Source organism: Rhinolophus sinicus, chromosome 2 (genome assembly GCF_057876585.1).
Source record: "Rhinolophus sinicus isolate RSI-liver-muscle chromosome 2, RSI-T2T, whole genome shotgun sequence".
In the NCBI taxonomy this organism is placed as follows: domain Eukaryota; kingdom Metazoa; phylum Chordata; class Mammalia; order Chiroptera; family Rhinolophidae; genus Rhinolophus; species Rhinolophus sinicus.
The window spans coordinates 138,658,675-138,685,470 of NC_142502.1; the positions used below are offsets into that span (position 1 = coordinate 138,658,675).

Consider the following 26,796-nt stretch of genomic DNA (forward strand, 5'->3'; position numbering starts at 1 on the left):
AGCAAATGTGTGTACCCCAGAAATAGTTTATATAGTTGGGAATGGAATCTTCTTCTTGGAATTTAGAGCTTAATTTTGAACTATTAAAGATGATGAAGACATTTTTCTTTTCTGGAGTTTGTCAAGAATGTGGACATTTGTCTGTCATCATGGTTCAGGCTCCGCTGGGGTGTTTCAGCAGGTTAGAGGAGTGACTTCCGCAGTCTACTCTGACTTACTACTCATTAGATTCTCCGTGATACTAGGAGGGAGAGACAGAAAAACATTCTGCTTCTTCATGGTTTTTAACCTAAGTGACTTCTGTCATTTAGTTTTGAGAGTTGATTGTTTGCCTTATAGTAGTTTCTTTTTTTGGCCCAATTCTCAAAGAACTTTATATAAGACAACCAATATCTAATCTGCTGTTAGTTCCATGTCCTTGAAACAATGTTAAGGACAGTTTAGATTGCTGCAGTGATATATTTTTATAAGAGAGTGGGAAGTAGGGGTTAAAAATATCAAAGGAGCTCAAACTCTGATGGAAGTTGATATCTGAAATTGCTTCATTTCATCCTTACTTCAAAATTACCCCCAAAGCATCTGGCTTTACATTTGTAAATGCCCTTGTAAGGATGTTGGTTAGCTGTCATTCAGAAGTAGAGATCACTTAGACCTCATTAGCAGACAATATTCCCTTTGAAAATGACATGGTATCTACTGTAATCCTAGAGTGTTTTAATAGTCTATTCTATGCTCAGCAATGAAACATTTCAAAAGTGACTGACAGCCAATTGATGTAATTCATGGTGATCTTTTGTGTTGACAGATCTTTAAAAAGTCATGGGAAATTACTACTGTACCCAGTGAAGCCGCCTCCTTTTTTTTTTTTAACTGCCAATATCCTGCAAAACAGGACAATTTTCTCTTTGACTGCCACTGTTTTTTATTTCGATAACATGACACGATTCCTCCTTATTATTAGGATTTCTTTTGATAGATAGAATGTGTTCCCTATAGGTAATGCTGGTTTTAAAATAGAAATTCTTCAGTTCTCCAAATTAACTCTCTTACTTTTCTGACTTCCACATCAAGACAACCTTGCCAATAGCCACCATCCTGCTCAGGAAGAAGAGTAATTTAATTTAGCCAATTAAAAATTATTTTAATGATTTTATTCGTCCTCTGAGGGAGAAACACGTCGAAAGGAAGAGTGTGATAAATTGCTTGTTTTCGGTGGGTGTTTTTTCCTAGAGCACTCTAAAGCTAAAAGGCTGATGTTTGGGGTAATTTTATAGGAGATGGTATCTGTGTCCAAAAGTCAAGGTCTCCAGATTCAAACTGAAGGAGGAAAGGGCCTACTGATGAATATGAACTTGTCTGATGAGTTGTGGGGAATAATACAGAGATCTAGTCCCAACGTTGCCCCGACTTTTCATCTTTGTTGTTTGTCATCATGTTTCAAAATTAGCTGTTTTCCTCAGATGTTTTAACTGATCCTTAGGGGAGTAAAAGGTACCTCTTCCTTTTGTCCTCTCTATTACTAAAGCACTGTCATTATGAACTGACATGTATACTTGTATTTTGAGAAAGAATTGTGTGCTTTAGCCCTGTGCTGGGTGCTGTTGAGGAAGCAAGAATGAACTTTCTGATGGTAGTCCTATTAATATTTTTTGTGTAATATTCCACAGTATAATACTTGACTTTTATTGAAGTATAATTCCAACTTTTAAGCATTGTTTTGAAATATTGTTTGACTGTAAAAATGTATAAAACCTCCCTTCATCCTTAGTTACAATTTCCCCTTTGTGTCATCTATCCACTCTCCCCCAGCTCGCTATCTCACTAGACTAAAAGAAGACCCTACATCATCCATAGCCTTATACACCACCTGCCACAACCCTACCCCCAGAACATATTCTCGTGAAAATGAAAAGTTAAAGATGTAGAGAAGAGAGACAAAAACAGGTTCCATTCCATGTTCTCTTTGTATTTCTTTTAGACTCTGGGGAATATGAATAGTTTTCATAGTTGAAATAAGTAGTAGGTACCACTTTTTTTTAAATTTTGTGTTTCGCATCGAGTAGAATCAAAGCCTGGATGGGGTCTATTAGATGGCAGACCCAGAATCTGTTTCAGCCTACTGTACTTAAACATGTAGCACTCCAGGGCTGCCATCTTTTGCTATGATAAAAGACACCGAGAGAAGTCATTTAAATGAGTCCATAATTGACGGTAGATACCTGGATTTGAGTCCTAGTCCCATTTAGGTTATGTGATCTAGAGAAAATCATTTTATTTTTGTTTCTGGTATAGTAAAATGGAAGTAACATTTACTCCCACTTAATTTACTTCTCCAGGGTGCTGGGAAGACATTGTAAGAAAATGAATTGTGGAATGCTTTACAAACTTTAATTCTATACAGATAAGAATGGTTTATTATTCCTCATTCTCCCCTCAAAGTAATTTATAGATGACTTTTATCTTACCAGCACTGTCTTCTTTAAGGATTTTTTCTGTAAGAAAAGAGAAATAGTATTAACAAAAGAATATTTAATCCTCACAATAACTCTGTGAGTTAGACATTATTAACATTTTACAGATAAATAAACAGGCTTAGAGAAGTTAAGAAATGTTCTCAGGATCAATAATTTATAAATAGTTAATCCTCTGGTTTCTCTGACTTCATTGCCCATATTTTTTATTTCATAGACTAATGCAGTTTGTTAATGTACTGTGGTCTATTCCAACATCTGTCTGTTCATCATGCCTAGTTTTAAACTTCTTGCCATTTCAATGATTCTTATTCTTTTAGTGCCAGTTTATTTATTTAATTTATTTGGCAATGATTAATGCCAGGCACTATGCTATACACTAGCAGTTTTTGTTCTTAGTCTAGTCTTTTTTAAACAGAAAAAAACATGTTGAAAATAGGATGATAAGAGCTCCTATAGTGGGGGGAAATACAAGACATTTTGGGAAGTCCGGGAAGGCTTCTTAGATAAAGTAATACCTCAGCCCATGCTTTCAAATACGCTTTGTAGAACACAGATGATCTCTGCCATCATGCCTTTTGTTTGTCTTATACCAACAGATTCATATTGAGCTATTTGTCCTGGGGTGAATAGTCAAATGACTTTTACATGTGTTTGCCATTTTCCAGCTTGTCCAGATTATTATCAATACAACACACTTGGAGAAATCCTGTAAGTACTTGGAAGAATTCATCACCAACATCACTAATGTGCTTCCAGAGACAGTCCATACCACCAAGCTCTATGGCACCACAACTTTTAAGGTGAGAAGGCCCTACAGTATTGTAGAACTGCTCCGGTATCCACAGTCTGGGGTGTTCTACCTAACATGGCTTTGTTTTCTCCAGGTTGCATAGTAGTACGATTCATAAATGCTCTTGAGAATAGGTGTTTATGAACTCCTTAGAAAAACAAATACTAATGCTAATTTTGGGGAGTTTAAAAAAAGTCTACAACTGTGTCCATTGAATCTTCTTTACATTCTGTACGTGAAAATGGCTATTTCCTCAGTTGGCCCCCATCACAGTTAAGAGTTCTTACGTATGGACTGGATGATAGTGGTTATAACTGAAATTAACATCAATGAAATGTTTTAAGTTTGCTGTTCTCTCTTTTCTGTGTCCTGTGTCCAATTTTTTTTTTTAACCTGACTTTTAAGTGAGAAATTTCTGCCCCTTGCTATTGTAGTTAACAACTTTATAATTATTTCACAAGGCCACAGCATTAGTTTTGACCCATGGTTAAATCAAATGGGAAAAATGACACCATTGTGGATCAAAAGAAGGATCGATGGTAGATGAGTTTTTGGAGAGTAAATGCCTTAATTTCAAAGAGCCTTAAGAAACTCCTTTATTTTGCCATATGAGCCTTCAATAAGTCTTTTTTAACATTTTTTTTTTATTAGTTTCAGGTGCTCAAAGCAATGTAATAGTTAGACATTTATCATTTATATCCCTCACAAAGTGATAGCCAAAAAAGTAACAGGGCAACTTCTTAAACACTGAAATGGTACATTCTGACGTAAAGCCAAACGTGTATGCTTTGGGTTTTTGTTACTGTTGTTATTATTTGATTATTTTAGTCTTGAAACAAGTCTATGTCACCTTTTTGAAATTCACTTGTTTATATTAATTAGGCATAAAGTTGTAGAGTTGAAATCATGATTTATGTCCACTGGTGTCTACTTTTTCCTATCTTTTTATCCTGTTTCTCTATTATTGGTACCTCCTCTTGAGAGTAGATTTATGAGAGGAAATCAAATTTGATTCATATTGCTTATTACATTTTATGAGAGAGAAAAATTGTTTGAATTATCTGCTCTTTTTCTGTTATAAGAAAAAGAGTGAGAAAGACCTTGAATAGCCGAAGCAATCTTGAGAAAGAAGAACAAAGCTGGAGGCATCCTGCTTCCTGATTTCAAATATATTACAAAGCTATAGTAATCTAAACATTATGGTACTGGCATAAAAACAGACACATAGATCAGTGGGACAAAATAGAGAGCCCAGAAATAAACCCATGCATAATTGGTCAGTTAAGTTACAAAAAAGGAGCCAAGAATATAAATTGGGGAAGGGATAGTTTTTTTTTTAATAAAAGGTGTTGGGAAAACGAAACAGCTACATGCAAAACAATAAAACTAGACCCCTATCTAATAACACACATGAAAATCAACTCAAAATGGGTTCAAGACTTGAATGTAAGACTGAAACATTAAACTCCTAGAAGAACACATAGGGAGGAAGCTCCTTGACATTGGCCTTGACAGTGGTATTTTGGATTTGACACCGAAAGCAAAAGCAACGAAAGGAAAAATAAACAAGTAGGATTTTATCATGCTAAAAAGCTTCTGCACAGCAAAGGAAACCATTAACAAAATGAAAAAGCAACTGATGGAATGGGATAAAATATTTACAAATCGTAGATCTGATTTGTAATATCCAAAATAAAGAACTCCTGAAACTTAATAGAACAAAACCAAGTAATGTGATTTAAAAATGGGCAAAGGAACTGAATATATATTTTCCCAGAGAAGTCATAGAAATGGCCAACAGGTAAATAAAGAAGATGTTCAACATCACTAATTATCAAAATGCAAATGAAAACCACAATGAGTTATCACCTCATACCTGTTAGAATGGCCATGATCAAAGAGACAAGAGATAAATGCTGGTAAAGATGTGAAGAAAATTTTGCACACTGTTGGTCGGAATGTAAACAGGTACAGCCACTGTGGAAAACAGTATGGCAATTCTTCAAGAAATTAAAAATGGAACTACCATATGATTCTACAATTTCACATGTGGATGTATATTCAATTGGAATAAAATTATCTTGGAGCGATATCTATATGCTGACATGTTCACTGCAGCATTATGTACAAGATCCAAGATATGGAAATAACCTAAGTATCCATCAACAGATGAATGGATAAAGAAAATATATGAAAAAAAAAAATATATATATATAATGGAATATTATTTAGCCATGAAAAATAAGGACATAATGCCATTTGTGACAACATAGATGAACCCTGAGGGAATTATGCTAAGTAAAATAAGGCAGACAGAGAATGACAAACACTGCATGTTAGCACTTATATGTGGAATCTTTACTAAAAGTCAAACTCATAGAAACAGAGAGTAGAAAAGCTGTTGCCAGTGGTGGGGCGTGAGATAAATAGATGTTGGTAAAAGGTACAAACTTTCAACTATAAGATGAATGAAGTCTGGGTGTCTAATGTAAAACATGGTGACTATAGTTAATAATACTGTATTGTATAATTGAAATTTGCTAAGAGAATAGATTGTAAATGTTGCACTTAAAAAAATAAGAAACATATGTGAGGTGATAGATGTGTTTAATAATTAGATGGTGGGAATTTTTTCATAATATATATGTATATCAAATTACCACAGTGTACCTTTTTAAAAACTTATAATTTTAATTTCAATATTACCTCATTAAAGCTGAAAAGAATTAAATGATCAGCCACAAATATTCTTTATGTATTTATATGGTTAGGTCAGCTGCTGGATGAGTTACACGTTCAAGGTGTGACCATGAATTATTTGTTTCAAATTACCTATAAAATTACTTCAAATTTATTACCCATCATATTATATGTGTATCATTACTTATAAACTTTTGAATAATGTCTTACTATATTAATATTGATACAGTTTTAGTGAGGAAGAGACTTAGTTAATAAAGCGGCCCCAAGAATGAGTATGTAAATATAACAAGAGCTTTAAGAACTTCAGGATGACCTGAGGCAGTTTTATGAAAATTGTAATTACTCTTATATATTAGCATTATTATAGAGCCTGGGTAATACTTCTGTCAAAAAAATATTTCCACTTGATTTACTGTGGAAGCCAGAATTTCTCCAGGAAAGAAAATGTGGGTGGGACTATAGTTGAGTGTTCAGCAGAGAATAAGGATTTAAGAAATTAGAACGTGAAATTCATTTATAGTTGTGTATCATATGGAGACTATGTAATATGTTCTGCTACTCTTTCCCTACCCCAGCTCAATTTTCTTATTTCAAGGGCTTTTCAAATTATGGTCAGATATCCTCCCAGAGGATGGCTTGTGTATTTTGTTGTTGCTTTAGCTTTAAAGTTGCTGAGGGAAAATTAAAGGCAGACAGGAAGCCAAAGGGGTTGAGCAGCCAGTTAAATACTTAGTAGAGGAGAAGTTCTGGAGACCACTAAAGGTCATGTCCACAGTGCTTATTGGAAACACTGATTACTTAAAACACATTGAGAGTTTATTTTTACCAGGGCTGTTTCAGACCAGCTAACGCGGAACTCAGTATAAACATGGCAATTATAATAGCTACAAGTTGTGTATTTTCCTAAGCTACTGTTTCCAGAAAACTTTCCCTCACAGATGGAAACCTTTATGCTGAAAAAGGGGCAAAAAGACTCAGAAGGTCTTCAAGGTATTTTTCTTACAGAGTTCCTTCTGTTGCCATATGTGTCATAATCCAGCAGGCATTCTTTGCTTTCTTGGTTCATAGGAATTTCTTCATTCTTACAAAATAGCATGAAGGCATTTTTACTAATTTTCTAAGTATTATTATTAAATATTATTAGTAAATATTTAGTAAATATTTACTAATAATTGTGTACCTACTATGCAACAGTATGGTATTCTTGTTTAGAGAGAGAAAAAATACTTGGTCTTTGGATTTACAGTTTATAATCTACAGGAATGACAGATGCTGTAAGTTCTATAAAGAGCTATGTGAAAAATACTAGAATGATACAATACATACATTAAATCCCTCATTGATTCTACGTTTTTATAAAGCATCTGCTACATGTCAGGCAATTTATAGGTATGAACTGAAAACACAAGTCTCCTGACCTTACGGAGCTTATAGTCTAGTGCTACTGATAGATGAGAAACAAACAAAAATGAAATTTAATGTCAGGTAGTGCTAAGAACTAGGAAGAAATGTAAATGACCTGAATGAAATGACAAGTGGAATTATTTGCATTTCTGATAGATAAGCATTTTGGTCACAGGGAACATTACAATAGTAAGTATTGGTGTGTTCAAGGAGTAACAAGGGAGTCAGTCTGGCAGTGATGTATCTGTCAGTGGTGGTAGGAGTGGTAAGAGACGAGATAGGAGTCAGATAATTTCTGGCCTTGTAGGTCACAGTAAATACTTTGGATTTTATTCTGAAAAGAAATATGAGGCCATTAGAAGACTGGGAGTGATGGTGATAAACTGATTTGTATATTAATGGGTAACACTGGTTGCCATGTGGAAAATAAACGGATTATAGGTCAGTAAGAGTGAAAGAAGAGAGTCCAATTTGGAAGTTATTGCAGTAGTGTAGGTAAGAGATAATGATTGCTGGGACTACAGTGGTAGGGGTGGAAGTGATAAGAAATATTTTTGAAAGAAGAGATGGCAAGTTTTACCTCTGGATTTGGCATGGGGTTATAAGAGAAAGAGTAGAGTCAAAGATGATTCCAAGATTTTGAACTAAGCAAACTGGGTGAATAGTGGTGCTATTCACTAAGATGAGGAACAGTGAGTGAATACAGATTTGGGGAGTGGCCATAGAATCAAGAGTTCCATTTCTGACATATTAAGCTTGAGATATATAATAGTTATCTGCATAGAGATATTAAATAGACAGGGCAAAGTTCTAGCTGGAGATTAAAATTTAGAATTCATCAGTATCAAGATTGTATTTAATGCCATGGGCTGGATTTTTTGGGGGAATTGACTATAGATAGAGAAAAGCATTGAGCTCCAAGGGAAATCAACACTGACAGGCCCAGAAGAAGAGGGGAATTCCACAGAGGATCAGTAGTACTTACCTCAGCTTTGAGACCTTCCAGGAGGACTTCCCAGAAAAGGCACAAGTTGAAATGGGTCTTGGGACCAGCAGATGTCCAGATGGAGAAAGGATGAGGAGAGAGTAAGGGGCATTTTTAGGAGGGGCAACTACATGTGCAAGATGAAAGAATAGATATAACTAGGCATATTCAGTGTGAGAGGCTTCTAGCAAGGGTGTGTCGCATTTTTAAAAAGAATCATTTTACCTTGCCTAATTAAAAGAAAGGAAGGAAAAAAAGAGGTAAGAAAGGAAGGGAAAGAGAAAAGAAAGGAAGGAATACATCACAATTACTTGAAATTTATAATCAGAGGAAATTAAATATCTAAAATACTTTGTTTAATTCTGTGCTAATGAATTTCAGGACCTAAATGAAAATATGTGATTAAAATTGATTTAAGAAGATAAAGACAACTGACTAATAACTATGAAATAAATGAAAAAATTTCTTAAAATTGGGCAAATCCACGAGTTCACCAGTGAATTCAGTTACACCTCATGAAACAGAAATTGTTGTAGAATTCAAGCCTTTGCAGACACAGAGAAAAAAGGAAAGTATCTCACTTCACTTCTGCTAAGTCAACGTAACAATGATTCAGAAATCAGAAACCAAAACAAATAACCTGAACAATTAAAGGGAAATATTGGTATAAAAATCATAAACAATAAAATGTCAAACAAAATCATATGTATATAGAAAGTAGGGATAAAAGTAAAGATAAGAGAGCAAGGATGATTAGTGTTTGAAAATTGCTTAAAATTATTCACTAATAGATCAAATGAGAAAATAATATGTGAGTATCTAAAAAGATACTTAAAAGGAAGTTATAAGTCAACATCTCTTCCTGCTAAAATCTCTTAGTAAGCCCCACTAACAAATCCAGGAGGCAGAAAATCAGTAAGGATATAGTTGAATTAAATGGTACCGTCAATCAACTGGATCAAATTGACATTTATAGAATACTTTGTCCAACAACAATACACATTCCTCTCACACTCATAAGAACATTCACCAAGACAGACCATGTCCTGGGTAATAATACACACCTTAACAAATTTTCAAGAATAGGACTCCTACAAAACTTGCTCTCAGACCACACAATTAATCTATGGAACTAAATAACAGAAAGATAGCAGGAAATTCCCAAAATATTTGGAGATTAACCAACACACTTCAAAATAACACAAGTCAAAGAAAAAGTCTCGTGAAATTACAAAGTATTTCCAATTAAATGAAAATAAAATACAATTTATCAAAATTTGTGACATCAGTGAAAGCAGTGCTTAGAGGGAAATGTATAGCATTAATTGCATATATTAGAAAAGAATAAATTTCTAAAATCAATAAGCTTCTACCTTAGGAATCTAGCAAAAGTAGAGCAAATTAAATCGAGAGTAATCAGAAAAAGAAGAAATAAAAATTAGAACATAAATCAATGAAAATGGATAATCAAGAGAGAAAATTGGTGAAACCAAGTTCTGGGTCTTATAAAAGAAATCAATAAAATTAATAAACCTTGGTCCAGGCTAACTAACAATAAAAGAGAGAAGACACAATTACTAATATCATAAATGAAAGAGGAGCTATCACTACTGATTCCATGGACATTAAAAGAGTAATAAATAAATACTGTGAACAACTCTATACCCATAGTTTGATACTGAATATATGTGAGGTGATGGATGTGTTAATTAACTTGCGGTGGGGAATCCTGTGACAGTGTATACCTATACCTAATCATTACATTCTACATCTTAAATATCTTACAATTTTGTCAATAATACCCTAATAAAGCTGAAAAAATTCAAATATTTAAGGAAGAAATTACACCACTTCCCTACATTTTCCAAAAAAATTGAAATAGAGGGAATACTTTCTAACTCATTGCATGAGGTCAGGATTACCCTAATATCCAAACATTAAAGAAAGAAAAACTACAGACCAATATCTCTCATGAACATAGATGCAAAAATGCTCAACAAAATATTAGCAAATCGAATTCAACATGTATCAGAAGATCGTGCAGTTGATCCTTGAACAACTTGGGGGATTATGGGTGTTGAGACCCTGCATGGTTGAAAATCCATGTATAACTTTGACTCATTAAAAACTTAACTACTAACAGCTGTTGACCAGAAATCTTACTGAAAACATAAAAAGACAATTAACATATATTTTGCATGTTATATGTATTATATACTGTGGTCTTACAATCAAGTAAGCTAGAAAATGGAAAATATTACAATCATAAGAGAAAATATGTTTCTAGTATTTATCAAAAAAAATGTGGGTATAACTGGACCCATGCAGTTCAAGTGTCAATTGTATACTACGACCAAATGGGATTTATTCCAGGTCTGCAAAGCTCACTCAGTATTCAAAAATCTGTTAATATAATCCATCACATCAATGGGCCGAAGATGGAAAATCGTACAATCATACCGATAGATGCAGAAAAGCATTTGACAAGAGTCCAATACCTATTCATGGTAAAACCTCTCAGCAAACTAGAATAGAGAGGGAACTTCCTAAACTTGGTAAAGAACATCTACAAAAATTTTACAACTAACGTCACTCGATGGTGAGAAACTAGAAGCTTTCCTGCTAAAATCAAGAAAAAAGGAAAGCATATCCCATCTACCACTTCTAGCCAACATCTAATAAGACAGGGAATAAAAGACTTACAGATTTTAAAGGTAGAAATAAAACTGATTTTGTTTGCAGATGACATGATTGTCTAAGTAGAAAATATGAAAGAATTAACAACAAAAACAAACAAAAACCTATGAGAAGTAATAAGTAAATATAGCAAGGTTTGGGATACAAGATTGGTCTGAGTCATTTGCTTTCTTATTATACCAGTAATGAACAACTGGAATTTGCAATGAAAAATGCAATATCATTTACATTAACATAAAAAAGAGAGAAGTAGATATAACTAACAACATAAAAGAGGTCTGTGTGAGGGAACATATAAAACTGATGAACAGAAGGCAAAGAAGAAAGATCTAAATAAATGGAGATATATTCCATATTTATGGATAGGAACACTCAATATTTTATCAAGATATCAGTTCTTCCCAATTTGATCTATAGATTTAACATAATCTCAATCCAGATCTCAGCAAGTCATTTTGCATCTATCGACAAATTGAGTCTAAAGTTTGCATGGAGAGGAAAAACAGCCAGAATAGCCTGTACTGTATTGAAGGAAAAGAATACTGGAGGATTTACCCGACTTCAAGACTTACTAAAAAGCTTCGGTAATCAAGAGAGTACGGTATTGGCCGAAGAATAGATGAGTAGATCAAAGGAACAGAATAGAGCGCCCTGAAACAGACCCACACAAATATAGTAAACTGATTGTTGACAAGGAGTAAAGTGAATTACTTTGGAACAACTGGACATCCACATGCAAAAGAAAAAAAATAAATCTAGACACAGATCTTTTCACAAAAATTAACTCAGAATGTACCATTGACTTACATGTAAACCCCAAACTATAAAACTCCTAAATAGCATAAGGGAGACTCTTAGGGACCTTTCATTTGGCTATGACGTTTTAGTTAAAACACCAAAAACATGATCCATCAAAGGTAATATTAAGTTGGATTTCATTAAAATGAAGAACTGCTCTGGAAGAGACCTGTTAAGAGAATGAAAAGACAAACCACAGATTGGGAGAAAATATTTGTACAAATGCATATCTAATAAAGAACATATCTAAAATATACAAAGAACGGTTAAAACTCAAAAACATTAAACAACCCAATTTAAAAATGGGCAGAAGATCTGAATAGACGCCTCATCATAGAGGGGAGAGGGAATTTTAAATTAAAATAATGAGATACCACTACACAACTATTGCAGCAATTGACAGCACCAAATGCTGGAGCAATAGCAACTCACTCATTGCTCGTGCTAATGCAAAATGGTAGTGCTATTTGGAAAGGCAGTTTGTCAGTGTCTTACAAGGCTAAACAGTGTTACCATGCAATCCACCAGTTATACTCTTTGGTATTACCCAAATGAGTTAAAAACTTATGCCACACAACAACTTACACATAAAAAGTTTAGAGTAGCTTTATTTATAATTGCGCAAACTTGGAAGCTACGAAGATATTCTTCAATAGGTGAATGGATCAACTGTGATACATCCAGACAATGGCATATTATTCAGTGATGAGAAGGAATGAACTATCAAGCCAAGGAACGACAGAGGAAGCTTAAATGCACATTGCTAAGTAAAAGAAGCCATTCTGAACAGCTATATAATGTATGACTCCAACATATGACACTGTTAAAGGCAAAGTTATGCAGAAAATAAAAAGATTCGGGGGATGAATGAGGGAGGTATGATGAGATAGAGCAAAGTGGAATTTTAGGGCAGGGAAGCTATTCTGTATGATACTATATGGTGAATGCATGACATTACATGGTTTTTTTGGTACCTATAGAACTGTACAATACAGAGTAAACCCTAATGAAACTATGGACTTTAGTTAATAATAAATTATCAATATTAATTCATCAATTGTAATAAATGTGCTGCACTAGTGCAAGATATTTTAATAGGGAAAACAGTGGGAGGAGAATGGCGGCCAGTATAAGCAAATGGTCCGTATTTTCTACTCAATTTTTTGTTAAGCCTAAATTTCTAAAATACAATGTTTAATAATTAAAAGAAAACTCTTAGTAAAATGGGAATTCAAGGAGAGTTGATTGTCATACAAGTCGATTATCATATTTGTAGATAGCTTATTATACAAGTATTTAAAGATCTAAGCACAGAAGTGCCCCTTGAAACCTTGTTCATATAAGTAAACATAGCCTATGCCTATATTATTGTTTGTAAACACATTACAAAATTTGTAGCCTTTAAAAAGGTGAAAATGGAGAGAAGGGTAGGAATTAGAAAGAAATTTAGGAGTTAGGACTTACAGGACACAGTGATAGAAAAAATGAATGGAATCCAATATGTTGCATAGATCTCAGCCTTGGACTGAACTGAAAAGCTGAAGAGTGGGGATTATGATCAATCTAATTCCGGACCTAACTGTGTTCAAAGTTTCTGTGGGTCATAATGCCCAGGAAGCAATCAGATATTCTTCAACAAGATAGTCTTCAACAAGAGTGAGTTTGGACAGAGATAGTGGGAGCCATAAGAGTGGAAATGACCCAGCAAAAGTGAGAGGATTAGAAGCCAGGAAAGTAAAACCTGAAGAAAACCATGTCATGAAAGCTGAAGGAGAACACAATTCTAGCAGAGGATGTTTAACAGAGATCAAGTAAGATCAGACTGAAAAATGAGTACTGGATGTGGTAGCATGGAGGTCCTGGGTTACCTTGGACCAATCCATGTTGAATGGATTGCTAGCATTGGAATCCTGATTGTCCTGGTGCAGTGTAGACTCTTTTGTTCTGAAAATATTTTTCTTAGAACATTAGTCACATAACACTTCTTAGAGTCTTTTGTATGCTAGTGTACTTCAAGAGTCTCTTAAACGGAGTTTCTCAAACTTCTTTGATCTTGGAACTCTTTTGCTGTTGTTTTAGTATTTTTCAGGACTGATGTTACTTAGAGCACATTTTAGGGATGTACCTACCAATCTTTGAAAAAGCTTAATGACAAAGAAACTAGAGAGGTAGGATAGTAACTGTGGGAATAAGCCTTAAGTTGGATCATCAGGATACTTACAGTAATCGAAGTGAAGAGACTAGGGGATATAGAGAGGGTGGTATTACAGGAAGCGAGGTTCCTGGAGTCCCAGAAGAGATGAAAGGGCATAGAATCTTGAGAGTGAGTATAGTTTTGAACAGAGATAAGAAAGTCAAAAAGGATGCAGAAAGCTGAGGACAGTGCCAGTTTCTCTATTTGGTGAAGCAAAATAATAGCTTGTCTTGCAAACACAAAATAAAAAAGACTCTACTGTGCTTTTGAAAAAGGAAAATTCCTGGAGACGATGATATTACTTAATGTTCCCAATTCTGTTACTTAGTTGATATGTGTGAGATGTCTCCAAGCAGAAATTTCTGTTTTGCTTATGTTGGAAGGCTGAATGATTTTAAAAATTTCATTATTTTACAGGATGCCAGACATGCCGCTGAAGAAGAGATTTATACCAACTTAAATCAGAAGATTGACCAGTTTCTCCAGCTGGCTGACTACGACTGGATGACAGGGGATTTGGGCAACAAAGCCAGTGACTACCTAGTAGACCTCATTGCCTTTCTACGTAGCACGTTTGCTGTCTTCACACACCTTCCTGTAAGTGACAATTGCTTTCACTTTGCCCATCACACAGAAAAAAGTTCTCTTAAATTGGTGAAAGCTGTTTGTTTCTGTTTCAGCCAGGAAGCTTTCCAGGATATAAAAGTTCACACTCTAATTATTCATCCCTTAACAAAGATTTGGAGACATCTTCTCTTACTTTTTCATTGACTTTTGTGTTGTGTTTATTTTGAAAATGGCTCCTAATAGTATGTGTACTTATATTCCTTCTAACTTCAGAATAATTTGTGCAAACACCTAATGAATACCATGGTAGAAATAGAAGAGAAACTTAGGAGTTAGAATTTCAGACATGTATCTTTTAGTTCTAGAATGTCCATTTCATTTTTTTTATAACCTCAAATTCTTTGGTAAAATTCTCCATCTTTTCATCTAATTTTTTTTTCTATTTTCTCTATCTTTTCTCTATTTTCTTGAGTATATTAATTACAGTCATTTTAAGTCATTGCTTACTAATGCTAATGTGTAGTTCACCTACATATTGCTGGATTTGTTTCTGATTTCTTTTTTCTTGGTTGTCAAGTAATGTGGTCCTATCTCTTCTTACTGTTTTTTTTGGTTGATATTAGGTTGGTGCAAAAGTAATTGTGGTTTTTGCAATTATTTTTAACCTTTTAAATCTCAATTACTTTTGCACCAACCAAATAGACATTGTGTTTAAAATATGTACAGAGGTTCAGGTGATATTGTGGAAACCAGCATTGATTCACTCTTTCCCTTACTAAGTAGGTTGAATGGGTGGATAGGTTGTGGTTTGAGCCTCATCACCTTAATCAAATCGATGGACTGATCTGGGTCAAGCTTGGGTTGCAGTTGTAGTGTACCTTTGGTTTGCCCCTGTGTTTCCCGGAAAATAAGACCCAGTTGGACAATCATTTCTGATGCGTCTTTTGGAGCAAAATTAATATAAGACCCGGTCTTATTTTACTATAATGTAAGACTGGGTATAACATAACATAACATAACATAACATAACATAACATAACATAACATAACATAACATAACATAACATAATAATACCAGGTCTTATTTTACTATAAGACCAGGTCTTTATAATATAATATAATATAATATAATATAATATAATATAATATAATATAATATAATATAATATAATATATTACCGGGTATTAATTTTTGCTCCAAAAGACGCATAAGAGCTGATTGTCCATCTAGGTCTTATTTTCAGGGAAACAGGGTGGGATGCACTTCTTCAGAGCTTTTCGTGAGAACCCGGCACATCATTGTCTCTTCAGCACCAAAAGGACTATAGAAATTGCCACTTCTCAGAGAAACCTTATCATTTCAGCCTCTTCCTGCCTTTTTCAATTTTAGAATTTGGTAAATGTCATGAGAAGGAGTCTTACCCTGATCAACAGTTGCCAACAGGAAAAAAAAAAAAGTGGTTGGAGACCGTAAATGTCAATTTACCTCTCTCTCAAGAGCTTTCAGCTCCTACTTGAGATTTTCATTAATCCACCCACGAGTGAGTCTTTCACTCTGAAACACTGTAAGACTGTGGGAAATCTTACTTTGCTTTTCAAAGGTTTGGGCTTAGACCCTTATTTTTCTCAGCTGTGTAGCTTTAGATTTCAGAAAGGGTCTTGCGGAGAAAACTGGCCCTCCAATCTCCAGTTTTGGCACTTCGGCCCTATGGAAGCAACAAAAATTCAGTGATTGTTTTTCACCCCTAGATCTTAACAGATTTGCAGTCTGTTCCAATGCCTAGCTTTTGCAAATGCTGCCAGGGAGAGCTGCAGTTCCTCAGCTCACCTTGAAAAGGTCTGCCTTCTTTGTAGTTTCATTCTCTTTAGTCCTCATTGTTTCACATCTTCTGGTATTTTTAACTATGTTTTCTGTAAGTTTTTCTTTATTGCCTTTCCTAGTGCTTCCTGGGAGCATTAACCTACAGAAAATTAGGTCGTTGCATCCTGCTTCATCTTGGTGCCAAAGTCAGACCAAAGTAGCACGAAAGAGCAAACAACAAGCTAATCTTACAGTTATGGATAAATAAATAAATAAAGTTTTAGCAAGTCTTTCCAGTGTTTTAAGAAGGTAATTTAGCACTACAATGCAGGATTTATTCTAGAAATGCAAGGATGGTTTGATATTTAAAAATCTGCTAATATAATTTATCACATTAATAGGTGAAGGAAATAAAGTATATGATCTATATATATTCTTAAAAGGTGTTGTATAACTTCCAGCCTGCATTCCTGATTTAAAAAAAAATCTTACTAAAATATTAGCAATATAACATTTCAATATTGCTGACATGATAAAGAACATCTATATGAAATTCAGCAACTACTATAGATATAACAGTAGAACACTAAAAATATTTGTTTGCATTAACATCAGAAGTATAGTAAAGATGCTTCTCACAACTACTTTACAAGTTCTATCAAATAAATAAGGTAAAAAAGAAATAATTTATAAATATTGTAATGAGCCACAATATTATCATTATTCATAGGTTTTTACTATATAATTGGATAATCCAAGAAAATCAACTGAAAAATAATTAAGACCAATGAGACCTTAGTTGGTTAGGTGGTTAGATGATCCACAAAGAAAACAAATCAGCTTCTCTTATATTAATAATATTGTCATAGACAATACGTTGCAAAAAAAATGCCTATTCATTTTGGGGGCATAAGATATATGATTTCTATGAGTACAATGAACAAGTAATATGTGAAATCAATGTGAAGAACATGTCACAGAGTCATTTAAAACAGACTTCATTATGTACAAGTACATACAGTGTTCTAGGATGGGAATATTTCATATTGTACAGAGTTTTTCTAAAATTAATCTAATTACAATGAATATCAAGTGAATTTGATGATGGTGGGTAGCTTTGGGAGACAAAAATGGACAATATTTCCCAAATATGAAAAACAAAAATAATGAGTGTGGTCTTTCCTGTCAAATATAGGAATACTATTATAAACCAAAAATAGTTTAATTAATATCATTCTCACACTGGAATAAACTAATAGATTAAAGAGATAGAGTATAAAATCTGTAAGTCGTTCGAAGTATATGTAAGAATTTAGTATGTGGTAAAGGTGGCATTCAGCAGCTGCTATTGCCACTACTTTATTCTCAATGGGTAAAAAGAATGTTAAGTCACTATCTTACATATCAAAATGAATTCTAGATGAAATACATGTTTAAACTTTTAAAAATAAATAAATTAAGAAGAAACCAGTAAAAATATTAGCAAATATTTCTATAATCTGAAAGTGAATCATCATCATAATGATGATACCAAAAATTGAAGTCATTAAGGACAATGTTAATAATTTAACTGCATAGAATGTTTTTAAAGTACCTAAAAGGAATTAATATAGAAAATAGAATGTAAGCTTATTCAGAAAAATAATTACAATAAATATTCCTAAAGGTCAATATTTGTAGTATATAACATAACACATTGTTTCAGATTTAATAAGAAGACACAGAACTTGATGGAAAATTTTGCAAAAATTACATTTAGGCAGTCAGAAAAGAAGAAAAATAATAGGCTAATAATAACATGAACAAAATGTGTAACTTTAATAATACGGCATATTAACATTGTGTGATATTTTTGCCTATGAATTTGCCAAAAAGTCTTCTTGGTGGTCAGTTTTTCAATATTACTCAGAAGTCTCTTAAAATTTGTTTACCTTTTACACTGCAATCTCACTTTTAGAAATCTAACTTAATGAAATAATCATGGGTGTATTATAAAATTCAGATATAAGTATGTTCATCACAGTAGCTAACACATCTATTGCAGACCGTTTAATTTATTCCCAACGTTCTGCAACAAATGTGTTAGCTAAATTATTCAATATTCACATAAGGTAATATCAATCATTCATTAAATTAATATAGATTGATATTCATTTAAAATGTTAATTATGTCTTACTTGGGAAAGCAGATTGCAAAATAGTATATACAATATGATTTCACTGGTTAACTGTACTTATCTCGGTGTAGCTTTTAAATTTTCCTTTTTGTTTATTTGTTTAAAAAAAACGTGTTTCTGTCCTGAAACGTTTGCTGCTTTTATAATCCTAGGGGTGGGGGGAGGTGATATTTAGAATAATTATTCTCTATCTCAAGATTATTCTGTCTTCAATAATTAATTTATATTGAAAAACACTTTTATTGAAGAAAGAGTATTTTAAAATTTGTTTCATTTTTTAGAAGGAAGATGGCCAGTAGTGTTTTGGCGATTATGTCTCCCCCAGCATTGTACAATTATTTGAGTAAGATTTTGAAGTATCATAAGAAAAAATGCAATTGTTCAAAGTCAAAGCCACCTGGATAAGTTTTCCCTACATTCATCTTCCTTGTTTAATTTTTATTTTTTATTTTTCTTGTCTTACAAAATAAAAACGGTTCCCTAATAGGTGTCACTGTTTATATATGTTATGTAATACAGTGGATCCTATATATATATACAATAGCTATCATGTCAACACCATACTTATTTAACGTCCAGGCCATTTAGCAATAGTAACATGGATCAAACTCACGTTGTCTAACTTAAAGAACATGTATTAGCCAAACAGAGCTGTGTCTAAGATTTGTTCTTGTGCATTATTAGTGAAAGATGAGAGAGGAAGGAGAGGGATATTGAATGATAGGAAATATTTATATAACATGGAAAGAACTGCAAAGAAAATGGCAAAGACCCTTGTTTTCTTACATTTTGAAATCCTCAGTTTTTTGTAGTTCTCAGGGATGTTTTGTCACCACAGTAGAAACATAGCAAAAGGGATAGGTCAGTGTGTGTGTGTGTGTGTGTGTGTGTCCTAGATTACGCTGTGTTAGATAGTGGATGGTCCCTTGACGTTTGGTGACTAAGGTGGCCTACTTATTTTCATGAGGCAACCAGAAGTCATTGTCATAATAAGATTTTCCAGTTAGAGTTCTAAAACTTTGCTGTGTACTTTGAGTTAACAGATGAAGTAAGTTCACAAGCATGTTTTCAGACTCCAGTTGTATGATTTACAATTGCATGCACAATACCCATTTTGCATGCTCAGCATAAGAGCATAGTTTTTTTATCCTTTTTATCCTGGTCATTATCTTTCAGAAATGCTTGAGAGAGAGGAAATGCTGTCTCAAGTAACAGAAGCAAAGGAGGGAATCCTGAATGTGTTTTCTGTCTGCTGTTGATGTTAATTTATATGACCCGGGGCAAGATTTTTCTTAAACCACCTTGGTTTGCCTTAACTTAGTTTGTCTAAAAATGCAGTGATACCTCTCCTTGGCCTTCCTTCCTGGGCAGTTAATTGATGGGCCATTTTTAAGGGTAAGTTATTTTCTACATGGAAGTTCCTCAAATTTTTCCTGTCTAAAACCCTCCTAAAATGGACATTGCTCTTAGCACTTGAGTTAATTTTCTGAACTGCTGCCATTTCAGTACTAACCAAACGATTCTGCTATTTAGAAACGGACAGCACCTCTCATTAAGTATGAAACTTTCTCTGTGACCATCTAGACTTTCCATGTTGTGATCCCCACACTGCCTTTTTGTCTTTCTCTCTCTCTCAGTTTTCTCTTTGCCCTCCCAAAACTGAAGTACCGCTCTTTGTCAAGTACACCCAGCTGTTTTCTACCCTTGGTGTTTAGTTGTGCTTTTATGTCTTCTTTAATTGCCTTTGCCCTTTCACTACATGTATTGAAATCTTACCCATTTTTTCAAGGCTCATTAGTTCAAAGCATACACTTTGTGTGAAACCTTCTCCAGTTGTTCTGACCAGATGTGACATCATTCTTCTTCGAGGCCCTTCTTTTATGGCACTACCCTGTATTGGGTGGGATGTGTCATTCATTTGTGTGCTCACTTCAGGAAAGGGGAGGGTGGTAATTCAGAAGTACATACTGTGTTCCAGATATTTTACATGAGTTACATGACATCCTATTTAGTAAAGTCTAAAACTACCTCAATCAGATAAGAATTATTACATTTTAGTAATGAGAACATGAACACAGGGAAGTTATGTTCTTTGCAAGAGATACAGCAAATAGGTAGCAGGGTCAGGATATAAAGAGATTTCTTTGACTTTCAGACTGTTCCATGATACCATCATGCCCACCAATTTGATCGCCAGCTGTAGGATGGTGGCTCTGGATAGAGACCTCATTTTAGTTGTCTCTCTCTCTGTAATCCAGCAGGGCACCTGGACTGAAACAGTGCACAATAAGTTTTTTTGGAGTTTACTTGTTTTGAATTCCTACCTGGGGTTTGAAAACCATTTTGGGATCATATATATCATTAAAAGTAACCATTTAATTGTTGAAAAGTCACAAACTAGTCTTATTCTGAGACTAGGTCCCAAAATGTGTTTGGGTTAAAATTCTAAATTAGTCTTTCTCTCGTCATAGTCTCTCAAGTTTACCTGAATAAAAAACACTGTTTTCCAAGTGACAGAATTGTAATGATAAATATGCCTTACATTTGTGTGTCACTTTATCATATTTGGACTTCTCTTATCTCTTTTCATGATCTCATTTGGTTTTTAGAATAACCTCTATGATATATGGATAGTTATTATTTTCCTTATTTGACAGATGTCGACAGTGAACCTGAAAAGGTCTTGCCCAAACTTAGAAAATGAATCAAGAGTGTGGGTAGATCCTAAGTCTTTTTTACACCGGGTCATGCTTTCTCCACTATGTAAAACTGTCTTTCCATATTTAATAGTAGCTACTATCTTTTGAGTACATATCATGTAGAAAGTACTATGTTAAGCATATGCATATGCTCTCTCTCTCTCTCTGCCTGTCTCTCTCCATATATATATATATATATATACGCGTATATATATATGTGTGTGTGTCTGTAAATGTGTGTATATATGTGGATTTTTTGGAAGAAACCAATGATAATCTGTTTATATGTATATCTATGTGTGTGCATATATTCTCATATACATATATATACATATTCTCATTTATTCCTTGTAACAAATTTGCAAACAAGTGTTATTATCCCATTTTACAGATGAGGAAACTAAAGCATAGAGAGGTTTGCTAAAGTGTTAAAATTAGTCATCTGGTGGTAGTGGATGTGGGGTGTGAAGTGCCCCCAAAGCCCGTGTTCTCTTCCCACTAAGTTATGTTACCTCTAAGCTATGCATGAGGAGTACTAGGATTTATTTCATGGTGCCGTCATTTAAATGCCATTTCCTCGGTGAGATTCTTACTCAGTGTTTTATGTTAGTGTATAAAGTTTAGTCATTGTGACCAATACAATTCCTAGTAGGAGAGGTGAACGGTGGTAATGTGCCCAGAAAGTGGAACCTCGATTTGGAAATGGGAAGGATACCAGTAAGTGAGTTGCCTGTTAATAACCTAACTTAATTCCCTTAGCTGACACCTCATGTGGAAATTCTCTCATCTACTGGTAATAACGATTCTGTAAGTCAGCCCAATCCCTACGGTTTTCTCTGGAACAAATTAAGGAAATTTCAGGTGTCCTCAAGGGACCAGAGGCATCAGAGCCTTCAGGATATCAACTAAATTTGTCTTCAAATTAATTATATAGACAGAGCCAGGATCAATGATTTTTTTCTTTTTTCTTGTCTCCTCTGATAGAGCAGAAATTACAGATTTACTAATGATTTCTCTGTCTACTGAGAAATTTATTATGTTTCCTATTTACATGCTCTTAAGATTTTGGTTATTTGAGCTACATGAAATACTTTGAAATCAGCATTATTAGTGTGGTGTTGGGATGTGAGTGTAGTTAATCACTTAAATTCTTTAGTTTTATATTTTTTCAGAGATATCTTTGTGTGTTGAGCTATTAGTTAGCACTTTCCCTCCATAAAACTGTTACCAATAGCAGTTCTGGTAGTACTGAGCCAGTATTCCCTTGCCTCTTTAATGGTACTGATCTTTGGATTGTCGCCTGCTTCTTCCAATTATTAAGTAAAAGGTTAAGACTGTTTGATTCCGAATACTAAGAGCCATTCTAATCCTGTTTTTGGTGATGAGATAAGGTAGAAAATAAGGAAAACCTGGAGCTTAAAGGACTGTGAAATCCTTCACCTCAAACTTCATATCGGATATGCTGTTTATGAGTCAGAGATACCAGTGAGAACATTTTGGGTACTGCTGTGTCTGGTCAACTTAATATTTCAGATCCATTTATAAAATGGACAGGAGACTGCTCCGATTCTCTCTCATCGGTGCTGGTGAGGTAGGAAGCTGAAGTATTTTCTGAGGACAAAATTATTACTTCAACATTGTTTATGAGAGCAAGTAATTAAAAACAAGTTTAACGGTGTAATAACAGGTAAATGGTTATATAAACTATAACATAATTCAATGAACTATTATGCGTTTGTTAAAACTAATTTTATGAATATTAAATAATAACATGGCAAAGTATTTATAATATAATGTTAAATGATAGAAGCAGAATGAAAATTTTATAAACATGATTATTAAGTCTGTAAAAATTCTAAAAACATGTTAGTAGGGAAAAAGTTCAGCAGGAAATATGTTAAATGTAAATAATTGTTTTGGTGGTGTGATTTTTCTATTCTTTTTCAAAATTGTTGGTATTTTATAGTTTTTTGTTACTGGCATTTTAAAATATTTAAGCATTTGCTTTATTAAAAACAATTAGATCTTTATAGCTGAAAAGGTATTTTTCCAAGTTCCCAAGGAGGAAAATACTGCTGCTTGGGAACACTGCAGTTAGGTCATTCTAAACTGCATTTTTCCTTCTTGACAAGATGGCAAATTTGAGCCTGCCACATGGTGCCAAGATACTCCAGCACATCTAACGTGCATGTTGTGGGGTGAGGAGTTCACAGTTAAATGAACAGGAATCTGGTACATGCCACTGTTCTGTGATACTTTCATGGTGGTTTATAGCCACAGTGTTAATATGGCTTAGTAAGTGCTTGAACTTCTCCAAACAAATAACACACATTATTGGGAATCAGACACAGTGCATACTTGCCCCTGGGGACTCCTCCTACTTTGAATTAGCAACTGAGGTCTTGTTGCTCTTTAACTCCCTGGCTGTGGATGAGGTCCGGGCTCTTCTTAAGGAAAAACTAGCATCTTAAAAAATTATTAGAGTAACACGTGCACAGAGCCAAAAAAATGGATTTTCTACCCTGAAATGCATTATGTTCTACTTTTAAAAGGGTTTTTGTTAAGAACATCTACTTGTTATTTTTATTTCATGTCTGATAATTTGATTGCCTTTACAGTATTCCTGCAAATGAATGATTTACTACCTTTACTGTTCCCAGAAGGAGACTTTTGTTAACACTGAGCTGTGACTGTCAAACTAACAAAGTGAGGAAGTTTTATGTTGTGTGCTGGCATATGTGTTTTGTTCTGTGTTGGTGGATTGCTGTTTTTTTGTTTGTTTTTATTTTAAGTTTCTTTTAATCATTGTGTATCTTGGTAACTCCTTTGGAAGATAGTCTTAGGATCAAGAGATGACAGAAGCTGTTTTTCAGTAGACAAATAGGCTCTAGCTACAGTCTCAAGAAGTCTCACATGAACCTGTGAGACTTGTAAAGGTAGTATTCTGCTGTGTCTGTTTTTCCTATATGTGAACATAAATTCCAATGGGAACTGTGTAAAATATAAGTATTGTTCTCTAGAATGATATTTTTGGTTTTATTCTTAAATAACTATCACATTCTTTTTAAATTTTATTAAATTTATTGGGGTGACATTAGTTAATAAAATTATATAGGTTTTAAGTGTGCAGTTCTGTAATACATCATCTGTATATTACATTGTGTGTTCACCACCCACAGTCACTTCTCCTTCCATCACCATATATTTAACTCCCTTTACCCTCTTCTACCACCCCCCTCCCCTCTCATCCCTTGGTAACCACTAGACTGTTTTCTGTGTCTGTGAGTCTTTGTTTGTTTTGTTTTGTTTGTTGCTTTCAGTTTTATATACCACATATGAGTGAAATCATATGGTTCCTGACTTTTTCCATCTGATTTATTTCACTTAGCATGATATCCTCAAGATCCATCCACGTTGTCCCAAATGGCAGTATTTCATATTTTCTTATGGCCGAGTAATATTCCACTGTATATATGTACCGCATTTTCTTTATCCAGTCATCTATTGAAGGACACTTTGGTTGTTTCCATGTCTTGGCCAACAGATACATGAAAAGATGCTCAACCTCACTAGCTACTGGGGAAATGCAAATCAAAACCACAATGAGACACCACCTCACACCTGTTAGAATGGCTATTATCTACAAGACAAGTAATAACAAGTGTTGGAGAGGCTGTGGAGAAAAAGGAACCCTCATACACTGGTGGTGGGAATGTAAGTTGGTACAGCCTCTGTAGAAAACTGTGTGGATGTTCCTTAAAAAATTAAGAATAGTGTTACTGTGAGACCCAGCATTCCCTCTTTTGGGTCTCTACCTGAAAAATTTGAAAACATTTATTCATAAAGATAGATGTACTCCTAAGCTCATTGCAGCATTTTTCACAGTGGTCTAGAATGGTATTTTTGGTTCCATGTTGACCATATCTATATTTCTCCTGTTGTAAGACAGACACAGTGACCCCTGTAGCCCGCTGTTTTAATAAGGCCCCTGAAAAAATGTTTTTTAAACAGTCCATTCTTTAGAAAAAGAAATAACTTCATTTCCTGTATTTTTAAATTAAAGAATAGCATACATGTAGAAAAGTGAGTAAATTATAAATACTATATAGTTTGATGAATTTTCACAAAGTGGACATACCCATGTGATCAGCAGCAAGCTCAAGAAAGAGAATATTACCCGTTTCCCAGAAGACCCTTCTAACCTTTGCCCCATCAAATCTTTACCTTTCTCCCTGAGGTTAATCATTATCAGTACTTCTAATACTGTAGCTTGGTTTTGCCTGTTTGTGGAATGACACAATATGTACTCTTTTTTTGTGTCATTTCTTAGGCACACCATTACTTCTGTGAAATTCATCATTGTATGTAGAAGTAGTTTGTTTGTTCTTATTGCTATATAACACTCCATTACATGAATATATAACAATTTCTTATCTATTCTACGTAAAGTTGTTGGATATTTGTTTCCAGTTCTTGGTTATTAGAAATACTGTTCTTTTGAAATTTCTGTATGTATTTTGGTGAACATATCTCTTTTGAGTACATCTTAGTGCTGTAGTAGTTGTGTCACAGGGCATAGAAATGTTCAACATCCTCCCACATAATTTTCCGAAGGATTATACCAATCTATATTTTTCACCAGTAGCATAAAAGAGTTCTGGTTAATTCACATCTTTGCCAAAATTTGGGTTTATCTGTCTTTATCATTTTTAATCCTTTTATTGGATATATATATATATATATATATATATATATATATATATATATATATGTGTGTGTGTTACATTGATGTTCCAATTGCCATATTTTCTGAGGACTAATGAAATTGAGCAGCATTTCACATGCTTATTGGCCTTTTGTATATACTCTTGTTGTGAAGTATCTTTTAAAGTCTGTCGCCCATTTTGTAAGTTGAGTTATCTGCCTTTTTTCTTGATAATTTTAAAGAGTTGTATGTATTTAGTTCAGCAGTTATGGTAGACAGAAAAATGGTCTCCCAAAGATGTCTACATCTTAATCCCCAGAATCTGTGAGCATGTAAATACCATGTTTCCTTGAAAATAAGACCGGGTCTTATATGAATTTTTGCTCCAAAAGACTCATTAGGGCTTATGTTCAGGGGATGTCATCCTGAAAAATCACGTTAGGGCTTATTTTCCGGTTAGGTCTTATTTTCGGGGAAACATGGTAGCATAAGGAACTTGGCAGATATGATTAAGTTAAGGGTCTTGAGATAGGGAGATTATCTTGTATTATCTGGTGGACCCAATGTAATCTCAAAGGTCCTTATAAGAGGGAGGTAGGAGTGTGAGAATCAGAAAGGGAGATGTAATGATGGAAGCAAAGGTCAGAGTGATACAGCCAGCAGCCGAGGAATGTGGGCAGCTTCTAGAAGTGGAAAAAAGCAAGGAACAGATTTTCCCCTCACTTCTAGAAGGAATGTTGCCTTTAATTTTAGCCCCATAAAACCTATTTTGGACTCCAGAACTGTAAGATAATAAATTTGT

At 34.1% G+C, this 26,796-nt stretch overlaps 1 protein-coding gene across 3 annotated transcripts in view; it reads left to right on the plus strand.

Moving 5' to 3' along the window:
- EXOC6B (exocyst complex component 6B) overlaps window positions 1-26,796 on the plus strand; it is a 629,322-nt gene that overhangs the window by 365,333 nt on the left and 237,193 nt on the right. For all 3 annotated transcript variants that reach the window (XM_074332164.2, XM_074332163.2, XM_088796094.1), the window contains 2 exons: window positions 3,140-3,274; window positions 14,463-14,642. In XM_074332164.2, the coding sequence (XP_074188265.2) occupies window positions 3,140-3,274; window positions 14,463-14,642 (315 nt within the window). The remainder of the gene's footprint in view (window positions 1-3,139; window positions 3,275-14,462; window positions 14,643-26,796) is intronic.